This window comes from Vicia villosa, linkage group LG6 (genome assembly GCF_029867415.1).
Source record: "Vicia villosa cultivar HV-30 ecotype Madison, WI linkage group LG6, Vvil1.0, whole genome shotgun sequence".
Taxonomy (NCBI): Eukaryota; Viridiplantae; Streptophyta; class Magnoliopsida; order Fabales; family Fabaceae; genus Vicia; species Vicia villosa.
In genome coordinates, this window is record NC_081185.1 from 78,805,148 (window position 1) to 78,821,424 (window position 16,277).

At 35.9% G+C, this 16,277-nt stretch overlaps 1 protein-coding gene across 1 annotated transcript; it reads left to right on the forward strand.

Moving 5' to 3' along the window:
• The first annotated feature begins 13,710 nt into the window (after window positions 1-13,710).
• Window positions 13,711-15,139, forward strand: LOC131611706 (F-box/kelch-repeat protein At3g06240-like). The gene has a single exon (XM_058883613.1). The coding sequence runs from the start codon at window positions 13,754-13,756 to the stop codon at window positions 14,945-14,947; it is 1,194 nt and encodes a 397-aa protein (XP_058739596.1). The 5' UTR covers window positions 13,711-13,753; the 3' UTR covers window positions 14,948-15,139.
• Window positions 15,140-16,277: the final 1,138 nt, after the last annotated feature.

The window sequence follows — 16,277 nt, forward strand, 5'->3', positions numbered from 1 at the left end:
GAGTTTGATTCTTTACTTCGAAGAAATCACTTTCGAACACATCCCACGCGAGGAAAATCAACTAGCTGATGCTTTAGCTACCATGTCATCCATGTTCAAAGTCAGGTGGGACAACGAGGCGCCTATGATCACCATCTACAGGAAAGATGAACCAGCCTATTGCAATGAGATCAATACCGAAAGAACCGAGGAAAAACCATGGTTCCATGAAGTAAAAAGATATCTCGAAGCTCAGGAGTACCCTGAAGGGGCATCCATTAATGACAGAAAGTTTCTAAGGAGGTTTGCTGCCAAATTCTTTCTAAGCAATGGAACCTTATACAAACGCAACCATGACTCGACTTTACTTCGCTGTGTAAACAAGAAGGAAGCAGAACAGATCATGGAAGAAATACACAATGGTGCCTTCGGTACTCATTCCAGTGGACATACAATGGCTAAAAAGATCCTGAGAGCAGGTTATTACTGGTCTACCATGGAAACAGACTGCCATCGTCACTCCCGAACATGTCACAAATGCCAGATATACGCTGACAAAGTACATGTACCTCCAGTTCCATTAAGTGTCCTGACGGCTCCTTGGCCTTTTGCAATGTGGGGTATTGATATGATTGGAGAAATCAAACCTACTGCCTCCAACGGACATCGCTTTATCCTGGTCGCTATTGAATACTTCACAAAGTGGGTAGAAGCAGCTTCATTTGCTTCTGTCACCAAGAATGTGGTAGCCCGGTTCATCAAATACAATCTCATTTGTCGGTATGGCATCCCTGAACGGATTATCACGGACAATGGCACAAATCTAAACAACAGAATGATTACTGAACTTTGCACACAGTTCAAGATCAAACATCATAATTCTTCTCCATATCGACCAAAGATGAACGGCGCGGTGGAAGCTGCCAACAAGAACATCAAGAAAATCATACAAAAAATGACAGTAACCTACAAAGACTGGCATGAAATGTTGCCTTTTGCTCTTCATGGTTATCGCACATCTGCGCGTACTTCAACAGGGGCAACTCCGTTTTCCTTAGTCTATGGTATGGAGGCAGTTCTTCCAATTGAAATTCAGATTCCTTCCCTAAGGATTATGAAAGAAGCCAATCTAGACGAAGACGATTGGATTCAAACACGGTTGGACCAGATAAACTTGATTGATGAGAAAAGGCTCGCAGCTATTTGTCATGGTCAGCTATACCAAAAGCGTATGATCAAAGCCTTCAACAAAAAAGTCAAAAGTCAAGCATACCAAACTGGTGGCTTGGTTGTCAAACGCATCATCTTACCACAAGGTGATCCCAGAGGCAAATGGACTCCCACCTACGAGGGACCATTCATAATCAAGAAAATATTCTCCGGCGGAGCCATGTTGCTTACCACCATGGATGGCGAGGATTTCCCACACCCTGTGAATGCTGACATAGTCAAAAAGTACTTCGCTTAAAAAAAATAAAAAAAACAGCTCGCTAAGTTGAAAACCTGAAAGGGCAACTTAGGCAAAAAATGAGCGTCTCGGTGGATTGAAAACCCGAAAGGGCGGTCCAGGCAAAAATTAGAGACTAAACAAATACTATCCCGGTAGGCTGAAAACCTGAAAAGGCAGCCTAGGCAAAAGTTAGGGAATGAAGCATACAACTGTGTTCCGTTCAGCTGCCTACTCACCATCAAGATTCAACACCTCAAAGACACCGATCAGTCCAATCACTTTCTTCCAACAAGTGAGGGATGAGATGCTCGAAGACAGATTGGCAATAGCAGAGTTGAAACTTGACTGGATCATTTTCACATAGCTATTTATCTTCATAAATATTTTTCAAAACTTTCTGACAGTTTCCTACTTCTAGGATTGTTGTCTCCCTGTGCTAACCCGCCTATCATGGCTCTTTTCAATGCAGCTTTTTCAAAAAAAAAAAATCAATATTTTCACTTTTTCTGTTTAAACACGTAAGCGTCCCAATGATAATTTTGAATGAACATATTGCATTTGAATATGATTGATGTTTACCAGGAAAGACAGGAATAGCATTCAGGAAATGTCCCAGCCAGCTGGACATCATTCCATCAGAAGGAAATCACCAAGAGAAACGCATTTCTCAGCAAATTCCTCAAAAAGATTTTCTCTTCAAAAGAAGTCTTATTCCCCAGCAGGGTTGTTCCAAATTACTATCTTCAGAAGGTGTGATCCCCACACCCGGACTTGGTCAGATAGTGCATCGGAGGATTATGCATCTTCCTCATTCCCATTTGAAAGGGCATCAGAACTTCCAGTTACCTTTGGTTCCCCAAGCAGTAGTCAAAGATCCTTCAACGGGATACCCGGGTTCTCAAAGAATTTCCCCAGACGAGGGTACTCAAGCAAGACAAAAGATCATCAACGATCACAATACATTCATGTCCAGCTGACTAGTGGGAATTTATTTTTCCAATTAGAAGCTTGACATCACATTCATACATTCATACATACATCACATTCACACATTCATACATCATATTCATACGTCATATTCATACATCATACATCATGCATCATGCGCATGTTCATGCGCATATTCATACACAACATCACATACATGTTTCTCCGGGAATATCTCACATTTACATGCATCATAAACATTGCATATCACTAACTTGATTTTTCAGGTAGACGGATATCTTCAACAAAGATGTTCTCAATCACATGCCGTGTTTACCTGAATTCCATGAACGGTTCTCTCAAATATAATCAAGCCAAAGATTCATTCTGATCACTTACCAACTCAAAAACAAGCATCACAGATCAAAGTCGATACCTCAGACGGTTCCAGAACGATCTAGCATCACATATCTAAAGCGATACCTCAGACGGTTCCAAAACGATCTAGCATTACAGATCTAAAGCGATACCTCAGACGATTCCAGAACGATCTAACATTGCAGATCTAAAGCGATACCTCAGACGGTTCCAGAACGATCTACTATCGAAGATCTAAAGCGATACCTCAAACGGTTCCAAAACGATCTAACATTGCAGATCCAAAGCGACACCTCAGACGGTTCCAGAACGATCTAACATTACATATCTAAAGCGATACCTCAGACGGTTCCAGAACGATCTAACGTTGCAGATCTAAAGCGATACCTCAGACGGTTCCAGAACGATCTAACATTGCAGATCCAAAGCGATGCCTCAGACGGTTCCACAATGATCAACTTCCAAAATCTAAATCGGAAAAACTTTGAACAGGTTCCGTAACGATTATCTTCCAAGACTTAAAGCGGTAACCTTGGACGGTTCCGAAACAGTCAACACAAAGACTTTCAAATCCTTCATCAAGATATAATCAATGGATTCATTCTGATGAACAAACCATCAACACATTTACCAGGTGGCATCTGAAAGCCCATCTCAGGTAATGTTTCAATCTGCCAACAACATTTCGCAGACGACATTCAAATGCAACTTCCAACATCTCTTCTGATCAAGGTAAGTGCAAATTTTCAGGGCATCTAAATATTCAATCATCTTCTACCTTCAGATTTCAGACAATTTCTTCAGGTTTAAGAAGATTGAATAGGGGCAACTGTTATACCCCAAAATTTGCCCACATCTTTTTTCAAGAAAACTCCAATCTGAAAATTAAGAGTCTCATATAATCATGGATTTTTATTTCAACAAATATCCTGACATATGAAATACTTAGTTTTCAGAATTTTTCTTATACAGTAATTTGGCTTGCAGTTGAATTTATTCTTACACAAACGCCAAATATTGTTTATTACTTCACACATGCTATTTATTTATTTACAGATAAATAGTACTGACGCAATTGGTACAGAGTTAAATCTTTTTGCAGGCGCAGAATCAGTAAACTCATACTGTACTGGTAACAGTAAATATTAGTTATTTATTATGTCTGTGTTTTTCTAACAAGTCATGTAAATAAACTTTCATTTTTCACATAAAACAAAAAAACAAAAAAAAACAAAATTAACTTTGACTGTTGATTTTTCACTCTAACTGCTGCATCAATACCTGGACAGTCAGTTGACAGCCAAACTGCTGGCAGTACAATTCTCAGTGTTTTGTACCATCAATCAAATCAATCTTTCACAATTCAAAATTCCAAGATTTTTGTTCTAGAAGTCTTCTGAATATCACGCGATTAGCAGAGACTCAACACTGCACAAAAATCAGGTACGCTTAACTGTCTCCTACACAAACAGTCCCTAATCAGGGTTTTTCTTGTTTTTACAGGAGCAACAAGTTTTTGAGAGCTCAAATGGATTTCATACACATCCATATATCTCAAAGTACCATCATACAAATTTTCAAACTTCAATTCACTCAGACGCACCGTCAGCAGCTCAAACAGTCAACAGACGACCCGTTTGACCAAAAAGTCAACAGACAGTCAAAAATGAAATTTTTTGTCAAAGTCCATATTTTGTCAAAGGATTCATCATTTGATCATTGGATGATCATAATTCATCAAGGAAAGATCAAAAATCAACAAAACCCTAAGATTCAAAATTAGGGTTTTTGCCTGAAAAGTCAACTCAAATTTGACTGATCATAACTCTCTCATCCTTCATCCAAAAAATTCAAACCAAAGCTTGTTTTGAAGGAAATTCAATTATCTTTCAAATGCCATTGATCCCATGGTCATTGGATTCACCATTTGAAAAATATGATCAAAGACATTACAGGTCATTTTCAAAGTCAACAAAAAGACACTTTTTTCAAAAGGACACACAAGGAGCTTCAAAAATCATTTTGACATGAGACCAAAGGCATTGGTTAGAGGACTCTTTGAGGTTTCCAAAAAGTGCAAGATCTCCTTCATATGACAAAAATTGAAGGATTTACACCTTGTTGAAGTTGGCTAAATTTTGGCAAAATACATGAAATCAACATTGTTCAAAAATGCATTTTTTCCAAATGGGGCAAGGTTTTCAGCATTCAAACATCATTTCCATGATGTAATGGGCCTCCCACGACCAAGACTAAGCCCATACCTTTTTTATCCATTTTTTGCATGATTTTATCTTACTTTAAGATTAAAATTAAAAGGAAAATGCATGGATAAATGGTAGCTTACAATCTAAGCATGACTCACCCAAGGAACCTTCAATTTTCTGCAGAGGATTGGTGCACAAGGCAAGAGCATTGAATGGAGTCAAGACTTGGTCAAAAATTCAAGGTTTTTAATATTTAAAAACCAAGTTTCAACAAAGGCAACTAGCTGCAAGTTAGCTTCAATTCTAAGCACACATAGCTTATAAATAAGCTATCTTAGTTCAGTAACAAGAGAGACACGAATCAGAAACTAAGCCTTGCTCATATACACTTGTAATCACTTGAAAAAAATTCAAAGAAAATTCAAATTCGAGTTTTTAATTTCAGTCCATTTCAATACAAACTAAGCATTCAAACATCATCTCTGAGCTTCACTGAAACTATTCCAATCAATTGCAAGTCCTAAACATCACTGAATCGAGATATATAGGCCACGGTTTGTTCAAACTAAAACCAACTTATATCTCATAACACACGCATATTTAACAAGATGTAGATGCATAATTGAGTTTGGTTTGAAGCTCTGGTCGTTTCTGGAGCTTCAATTGGATTTTAATGGATGTTTGTAGCATATACCATTTTAGGGTTTACTTAGCTCAAAATTAGGGTTCTTCATTAGGGCCAAAATTAAGACAAATTAAGGGCAGGGTTACATTCAGTGGAACAAGACGAATCCAATGGTACCATCGCGCCTGATTTCTATGCTTGTTTGACCCTATTCGTTATTTTGCAGATTTAGGGTTCACTTACAATAGCGCTTTTTTACAAAAGCGCTGTAAAAGGCCTTGTCTGAAGGTTGAAGACGATGAGGTGTCTCCCCCTCATTGGTCCAGAAGCGCGCGCGTGTTTTTAAATTTATCTCTGATTCTGTGCTTTGCAGGTGTACTGATCACCACGTGCCTCAATTTCTGGACCATCTGATCTCATTTAATGAATGATCCAACGCGCCAGATCACTCTTCCCCACCATGCTCCCTCACTGATTACCACACAGGATAAGTATCCCTTTTATTTTCTATTTTATTTTCTATTTTATTTTAATTTCTTTGTTAAATTAATTAAAAATAGTTTTAAAAATCCAAAAAATACACAAAAAATATTTTTAGACTTCTAAAATAATATATTATTTTCTGAAATAAAAATATTTTATTTTTCTTCAAAATTTCAATATTTTGCATAATTAATTAGTATATATTTATATATTTGCTTTTTAATTATTCTAACCAATCAAAAAATCCTAAAAAATATTATTCTTTGTGTTAAATATTGTTTATATATTATAAGCTAATTTTGTACATATTTTGAATAATTTTCTTCTTAAGTTTTAATTATTTGTATAATTATTTGCATAATTATGTTTTAATTAGCTTAAATCAATTTCAAATCAAATTCCAAAAATTCCAAAAAAATTAGTTTTGTTTTAAAATTAATTAACAAATATTTTGTACATATTTTAAACTTAATTTCTAGGTTTAAATCTATTTTCATCTTTTTTCTTCATTTTAATTTAATTAATCATGCATTAATTATAATTAAAATAAATCATAAAAAATCCAAAAACATGCCTTTTATTTTTCTTGCAATTTAAAATTCCTAGATAAATGTATAGGATGTCAAATTCATGTAAATAGGCTAGTTTACATTTCCTGCATAATCGATGTAATAGCGTAGATTTACTTTCCGCACTTTACATTTCCGCATTTTAATTTCCAGCAAATATAAACTGCGTGTATGTCAAAGATAAAATTGAACCGTTAGATCACTAACTTCAAAGATAAATATCTGAATCCAATCACAATCACACTTGCACCTCTTCAGGTAATCCTTCTCATTCCTTTCAAAATCAAAGTCAAAATTCCACTGTTTTGAGTACAAAATCGAACCTTGCTTTTATATCCGGTGAAAGGATAGATTTTTAAAGGAAATAGGATAAAGACCTTACAACTCAGGGTAGACCTCCTAGTTTGCTTGCTCAAAATCAAAACAAACAAAATTCTCATACACTGTTGATTTTTCAAAACTTTCAAAAAAGACAATACTTTGTATACATCCAAACACGGATTATTACAAAGTTAACGTTCTCTTCAAAAACATCTTTCGAAAGATAAACAAGCATTTTGTATACATCCACACACGGATCATTACAAAATTCAATTTACAAAAGTATTTGAAACCACATATGAGCAATTTCAGAGCAATTGAAAAGTGATCGAAAAACAAGTGAGCTAAGCAAACTTAAGAGCCCATGGATAACCATGGATACAAAGGGTGCTAACACCTTCCCTTTGTATAACCTACCCCCTTACCCAGAATATCTTAAAGGTCTTTTTTCTGTTTCTTTTATAAACCTTTCCTTAATTGGATAAAATAAAAGGTCGGTGGCGACTCTGTGAATTTTCAAAAATGCGAAAGCATTAAGCGACAAAAAAAGAGTCAGTTCACGTATCTCTACAGATCAGAGGTATGGCCCGGTATTAAAAAAAATCGGAGGTCCACAGGCTGAATGGTTGCTTTTTTGGGGCTGGAAATTTGGCGTCCAGCTATAGACGTGGTGACCGCAATCTGTTTCAAAGAGTTCAGGATGGAGAGGGTGGATCGCGTCAACCAAATCTGACACAGGAACAAACTGAATTAATAAGGCAATTGGCGAGACGCGAAAATAAGGCCCAGATGGAGATGATGCGGAAGAAGCAATCTGATATGGAGGAGCAGCATGCGCGGCAGATAGAGTGCATTCTGAAGAAGCAAGCTGAGATGGAGGAGCAGATGAGACGGTTTATGCAAGGAGGTGGAAATTACAGTAATGTTCCTCCTCAAGAGCCGGAGGATGACGGAGTGGGTGATGATTTTAATCCGGATAATTATTTTCCGGATGATGATGCCTCTTAAAATATTTTCCGGGTGATGATTTATATTTATGTAACTTATTCTACATTTTAATTCATTAAAATATTAGTTTTAAATTTTTAGTTTTATTTAATTGAATTTATCATATAAAGTTTATTATATGAATTTATTTTATAAAATTTTATTATATAAATTTTATTATATATAAATTTTATTATATGTATTTTATTATATATAAATTTTATTATATAAATAAATAAATAAATTATATAAAACCAAATACATCCTGCGTATTAATTATTTAAAAAAAAATAAAATTTAATGTAGCGAAGTGAAAACCACGTCGCTACATTGGTCAACAAACACACTTTTCAACACCTGCCACACCTGCTGTGTGTGCAGGGAGCTGTTTCCTATGTAATCCTATTGCGACGTTGGAGTCACGTCGCTACTTTCTGACGTGGTCTCCACGTCGCTACATAGTTGCCACTTTAGCTCCTGCGATGTGTTGGCCCACGTTGCTATTTTTTTGTTGCCACGTGATGTTGCATGTTGCGACGTGCTATCCACGTCGCTGCAGAGCATCTTTTTTGTAGTGTAAAGAAGGTTTAACAATGTTAAATGGACCATTACGGATTTTCTTTCCATCTACTACATTAATGTCTAACCTGTTCCAAATATGTTAATGGTGTGGTGAAAACACACGGAAGCCATGGGAGAAGAGAAATTGAATAAATAGCTAATGCAAATAAGCAGCGAAGAAGACAAAGGAGAAAAGTAGAAGCTGTAACTTTAGTCATTGATTGTAGAAAAGTACACGAGTAAAGTATATATACAAAGGCTAATAACTAATAGATAAGACATATAAGTTGTACACGTGTAAGGCTGAGATAAAGCAAATATAATAGGAAAGCTACACTACCATCCCCCCTCAAGTTGGACTATGGATGCTAAAGAGTCCTAACTTGCACAAGATGGATGACAAAGCAGGAGAGTGTAATGGCTTAGTAAAAACATATGCCAGTTGAGCCTTTGTAGAGACTGGTAATAGATGAAGCAACTTGGAGTGCAACTTTTCACGAATAACATGGCAATCAAGTTCGATATGCTTGCTCCGTTCATGAAAAGTAGGATTATGCGCAAGGTAGATAGCAGATTTGCTATCACAATAAACGGATGCAGGCTGAGAGAATATAACCTGGAAGTCATTAAACAAATACTGTAGCCATTGAAGCTCGCATGTTAAAGAAGCCAAGGCACGATATTCCGCTTCTGTAGATGAACGTGATACAGTATTTTGTTTCTTTGATTTCCAGCATAACAAGGAAGAGCCAAGAATATCACAATATCCAGTCACAGATTTTCTTGTATTCGGACACCTTGCCCAGTCTGAATCAGCAAAAGCATAGAGTTTAAGAGTGCTAGAAGATGAGAAAAGGATACCTTTAGCAGGGACAGCTTTGAGGTATCTAAGGATCCTTATTGCTGCTTGATAGTGAGGTACCAAAGGTTTAGAAACATACTGACTTAGGTGCTGCACAGCATAAGCAATGTCTGGGCGAGAGTTTGTCAAATATATGAGCCTTCCAATCAAACGTCTGTAGCATGTGGGATCCTCAAAGGGCTGGCCATCAGTAGCAGAAAGCTTTGTGTTAGGATCAAATGGAACTGCAGAGGGTTTGGAGGCAAGTAATCCACTATCTTCTAGCAAATCCAAAGTGTACTTTCTTTGGTTGAAGAAAATTCCAGTCTTAGCACTTTAAAAGCACTTTAAAAGTGCTATTATAGGATGTTTCATTAATAGCACTCTTTATAAAATGCTATTGTAGTACATTTTATAATTTTTTTTACACAAAATCATTCCTTTGGTGTGCAAATATCAAAAAGCTACATTCAATTCAATACCGAATAACACTTTAAGTTACTCATTGCATACATACTATGATCCATCAATACCAAATATTTTAAATCAAATCCACTTGTTTACAAATATCACAAAAAGGTCTAAAAAATTACTTTACAATCATGACATGTTCACTCCATGGGTACTAGCATAATTGAGTTCTAATAGTCCTACAAACTCATATACACCAATATAATATGACATAAGTTGAAATTAGTAAACGTCTCTTAGAGACTTAAACTATGATTAATTATCAGGAAGAAGCCACTTATATTGTTATAAGAGAGGTCCCTACATAGATGTTCAACTCAAAATGGTTAATATAAAAGAAGTCCCTACAAAGATGTTCAATTCTAAATAGTTAATATAAAAGAGGTCTCTACATATCCGAACTTGAACTTTGAGTGCCTGCAATACACCACCGTTACTAGCCAACACTGTTGCCGTGTGTATGGTAAGTAACCATCACTATATTCCTCTAAACAATACTGGCGCCTCTCCTTTAAGAGATCACTGAACTGAAGGTTCATACATGAACAAGATTCTAACTCTAGCTCATAGAGCCATGATCATTATGAAATAAGATGCTTAATAGGAAAGCACAATCCAAGTAGGTCTAACGACTCAAACGTAATCCAACAGTGATAATTGAACGTTTGCTCGAGACTGGTCCAGTGTAAATCTTTGGACCTCAACAGTGCCAATTGAATGTAAGGCCGATTTATGTTTGTTGTTCACCGCGAGATAGAGAGCTTCATCGTTGTTTGTTCGGCAAGAGAGCGAGAGAGCAAGAATCGTTGTTGGCTCCGAGTGAAATAGAGAGCGACGTGAAAGAGACCACGAGAGGGAGGAAGTAGCGATTGAAGGAGAAGAAGAAAATCAAGGGTTTTATTGTTGTTTCGCAGAGAACAATCGAGAGAGAAGGACATTTTCTAGTTTTGTTGGTTTATCGTGAGAGAGCTCGTGAGAACAAGAAGAGGCGCTGCCTCTTATTCAGGATAGGGTTTCTTTAGAAACCACTTGAGTGTTGAAGGAAGGGCGGATCCGACCCACTGTCCTTCTTTTTAGTCATCGGTGCATATGTGGGCCGGTGTAAAAGCCTATTAGCACACCTTTTCCCATCGGTACATATGTGAGCCGATGTAAAAGTCTAAGTAGTCCACCCTTTCCCATCGGTTTCGTAATGCACCGATGTAAAAGCCCTTATAACCCATTTTCTTTTTAATTACAAGTTTGCCACCGCGTTATTTTTCCCAGGAGTGGAGTTAAATGTCTGATGTAAAATCACTAAATTAAATTTTTTTCTTGACAAATACTTTTCACAATAGTTATCTTGATACCTGATGTAAAATCTTGAAACCAAATATCTTATTTTTAGTAGTGATTGATATTGTTAATGATTAGTGGAATAGTAGTTGTTTCAAGGAATAACGTTGAAAAAGAGATTAGACATATTAAGGAATTAAACATATTGAAAAGACAAGGAAGAAGATGGTGAATAATGTAGCTCTACAATATTTACTAGAGTCTTTTCAATCATAAGACTTTATTTTCATCCTTAAAGTACTTTTTGTTAGATTACAAACTTAAGTCAAGAATTAATTCGGTAACATTTTTAAAATCAATAAATCTTTTTTAGTTCATAGGGCACAATCAAGCAGCTTTTATCCCAGGGCAGCAAATACACAAGCACATTCTCTTAGCTTATGAACTTATAAGAGGTTCTACTAGGAAACATGGGACTCCTAGATGCATGATACAACTTGATTTACAAAAAGCATATGATATGCTTAATTGGAAAGCCTTAGACACCATCCTTCATGAGATAGGCATCCCAAATCAGTTTGTGATTTGGATCATGAATGGTGTGAGCACAGTCACCTACAGGTATAATATCAATGGGGAGCATTCCAAATTGATGAAAGCTGAGAGAGGTATAAGACAGGGTGATCCCATCTCACCCTATATTTTTGTGATTGTAATGGAATATATTAGCAGATTATTGTACCAAATGCAGCTGAATCCTAACTACAAGCATCATGCCAAATGTAAAAAGCTTGAGCTCACTCATTTAACATTTACTGATGACATTCTGATCTTTTAAAGAGGTGACATAGGGTCTGTTAGTCTTATGTACCAAACCTTGCAGGTGTTTTCTGATTCAACAGGGCTAGTTATGAATCCTCTAAAATGCCAGGCTTACATGGGAGCTATAGAGGGGACGACAAAGCAACAGATTATTCAGGTGACTGGCTTCCAAGAAGGAAAACTTCCTTTCAGATATCTTGGAGTGCCTCTATCTTGCAAGAAACTTTCAGTGGCTCATTACCTTCCCCTTGTTGAGAAAATTCTGAGCAGGTTACATCACTAGAGCACTAGAACGTTGAGTTATGCTGGCAGGGTTCAGTTAGTGAAAGTTGTAGGTTTTGTTATAGCCAACTACTGGATGCAGTGCTTTCCCATACCAAAAAGTGTCTTGCAGAACATCCAAGCAGCCTGTAGAACTTTTATTTGGACTGGTGGAACTGCTCCCAGCAGGAAATCCCCAATCTCTTGGAACACCATATGCAAACCCATGGATAAAGGGGGCTTAAACATCCTGAACTTGGAGATATGGAACACAATCACTATGATGAAGCTGTTATGGGATCTGAATAGGAAAACTGACTGCCTTTTGGTGAAATGGATGCACACATATTTCTTAAAAGGAAAATAACTCATGAGTATAGAGGTAAATACCAATAGTTCCTAGATAAGTAAAGGAATCCTTAGTGCTAGGCATGCGATTCATAGTGTGCAGCAGACCTGGGACAAGACTAAAGATGGCATCAGATGCAGAATGGGAGACTTGTATAAAGAGTTGTTGAGCCACGAACCTAATGTAGATTGGTATACTTTGATCAAGGGTAATAAAGCCTGACCACTTGCTATCTTCTGTCTTTGGTTGGCCTGCCATAAGCGACTTGTTACCAAAACAAGGCTGCACAAATTTGGTGTGAGGATTGACCCTAATTGTTGCTTCTGTCAGAAGGAGGAAGACTTAGAGCACCATTTCTTTGAGTGTGAGAGCAGGAACTACATATGGAAGGCAGTGTTGCAGTGGCTGCAAGTGCAGAGGCATCATCGGCAATGGACAAGTGAGTTGAGATGGATTACAAAGTATTGCAATGGAAAAGAAAAGAAGAGTGGGATGATGAAGATGGCAATTGCTGAAACTATCTACTCTTGTTTGAAGCTTAGAAATGATACTTGCTTTGGAAAAACTTATGATAGAGATACAATTGTAAATAATATCAAAGAAAACATTATTCATAGGGGTTGGTATAATAGTAAATAGGGTCATGCTAACGTGTGCCCTTAGGGCACATGTTAAAGATATTATAAATAGAAAAAGTTAAATGTAATTAAATGCAATAAAGTCATATTTAAAATTTCGATACATTGAATTCACGCATTTCAAGAAAATATTTCTATAAATATCTCATTAACTTGTGCCCTTGGGGCACATGTTAGCTTTTCTCTAATAAATATAGAAAGTGCATAGCTAACCTCTTTTTATAGAGCTATGCTAGGTTGGATCACTTGTGATCACCTTTGTATTAATGGTTTTTGAATTAATCCAATTTTTTATTGATTCAAAAAATAAATCTTTTTTAGTTTGTAATCTATTTTAATAGATTAAAATATATAAATTATTCCATCATTCTTAAATTATATATCATTTTAGCAAAAAATTAATATTTTACAATTATTTTTTTTTACATTTATATATTAAATAAAATTGTAAATTAATATCTCTTTTAAAATTTATAAAATTAGGAAAGGGATTACTGATCAGTACGCAGGTGTATATAGAATTAGGGTCAATTGTCTTTGGCTTGTTTATACTCTTCTGAAGAAATTGCGGCATCAACTTTTCGTCTCTCACTACACTAGGTTGCTCTCATGGCTACTCAACCTCCAAAGTTACGGTGTCACCACCGTAAGTCCAATCCATCACAGCCACCAATTCTTCCCAATGAGCTTATCACCGATATTTTCTCTCGGCTTACTGTCAAATATCTGATGCAGATGAAATGTGTGAGTAAGTTATGGAACACTCTTATCTCAGATCCTATATTCATCAAAAATCATCTTAATCGATCGGAACTAAATCCACAATTCTCATTGATATCTGCACATAACGATGATCACAGCTTTGTACCCTTTCCCGTTAGTCTATTATGGAAAAACCGTAGCATTGATATCCCTAGTGATCCTTATTACCAATTGAACAACAAGAACTGTACTGAGATTGTTGGTTCATGCAATGGATTAGTATGCTTGGTAGGTTATTCTCTCAATGAGATTAATGGGTATAAAAAAAGGTGGCTTCGGTTCTGGAATCCTGCTACAAGAGCAATATCTGATAAAGAAGGGACCGTTTTCTATAACTATAAATATTGTAAGTTCACGTTTGGTTATGATAATTCAACTCAGACTTATAAAGTTACGGCGTTAGGTTCAGTTGTGGATCGTACTCTATCAGAAACTGATGTGAAAGTATTCAGTTTAGGTGATAATGTTTGGAGAACTATTCATGGGCTTCCTGCTATTCCTCTTCAATTGTACTTTGGTCATGAGTATGATGGTGTACATTTGAGTAACATTATTAACTGGCTGTCCATTCAGGATGTGTTTGGTAGAGATGATATTGTTGAGCAATTTGTAATAATATCGCTTGACTTGAGCACAGAGACATTCACACAATTGATGCCCCCTGAAAATTATGACAATCATGGGGGTATATCACCAAATATTTGTGTCATGATGGATTCCCTTTGTTTTTCTTATGATAAGGAAACTGAATTTTTCATATGGCAGATGACGAAATTCGGAGATGAAAAATCTTGGTCTCAATTTCTTAAGTTTAGTTATCACAATGTTGGAGTAGATTATGAACTTGGTCACCCACGTATTAAATTAACACCGTTGCATCTTTCTGAGGACGGTGATACACTATTATTAGCAAACGACCAACAAGACAGTGCAATTCTTTATAACCGGAGAAATAACAGAGCAAAGAAAACTAGAATTAACAATAAGATATGTTGGTTCTCTATCAGGGCTTATGTCGAAAGCTTGGTTCCAACATGTTGAAGGTAAGTTCTTCTCCCATGATATATTGTTCTAATTTTTATGAATTCATGTGCAGATTGTTTGTGCAATTATTTCTTTTGACTTCAATACTTTGTCATGGATATTTTGAATCATGAATCAATTGACAGATCTTATTATCACCATGATTAAAACTCAATTATTAGCTCTGATATTGACTTGTATTTGTGCATTATGGTAAATAGAAGTTAATATCTTTATATTTTTTTCACAAATGGATATGGCTGCAGATCTTGATATTGAAAATTTTTATAATGTGTCGGGTATATCGCCAAATATATGCGTGTTGATTCAGTGCCTTGTCTAATAAGAGTTTATTTTGAATTATTGGTTTACAATCTCAGCTTCATGCAAATCCAACATTATCAATGGTACATAATAAGATGAAAGATCCTTTCTGGAGCTACATTCTCTTCTGTTATAGTGTTTGTTTTATTTAAACTACTCCTGTTTGTGTAAATGAAAGTGAAAACCTCAAACTCTTGCAATACCATTTGAGTATGATATCAATATCAGTAGTTCATCTATCATTTGTTCTTAACTGGGAAAACATACATAGAAATCCTTTACATTGCAATGCACAACCAGACATGTGCATTCAAGATTTCAAGCTATATATGCAAGTATACGGTTAAAATCCATAATCTCATGAAACTCTGCTGTTGAAGTTAGCAGACTTGGGATACCAAAATATGAATAGTAGTCTGAAGCTCTTCATGGAGTTTTTATTACTGGTCCTCCTGGTACACATTTTTCAAGTTTGGTTGTAGGTGCTACTAGTTTTCCTATGCCTATTCTCACTGAAACTTCTTTCAATACTACCCTCTTCCAAGCCATTGGAAGTGTGAGTTTTTGTCTTCTTTATTACTGGTCCTGGTACACATTTTTCAAGTAGATATTCAGTTTTTATTTCTTTTAACATGTCGAAAGTAAGTTTTTCCTATCCCATGATATATTGTTCCAATTGTTTATGCAATCATTTATTTTAACTTCAATGCTTTCCAGTAGATATTCTGAATCATGAATTAATTGACAGATCTTAATACCATGTTTTAAACTCAACAATCAGCTGTGATATAGACTTGATATAGACTTGTATTAATGCATTATGGTGGATAGAATTTAATTTCTTTATATTTTTTTCACAAATGGATATGACTGCACTTCAAAGGATTAGGCATCCACTTTTCTTCTGTCTTTTTTCTTTGTGTATTGTTGTTTCAGTGTATCATTTTGAAGCTACATTCTCTTTGTGTATTGTTGTTTCAGTGTATCATCTTGAAGCTACATTCTCTGCTGTTTTAGTGTTTGT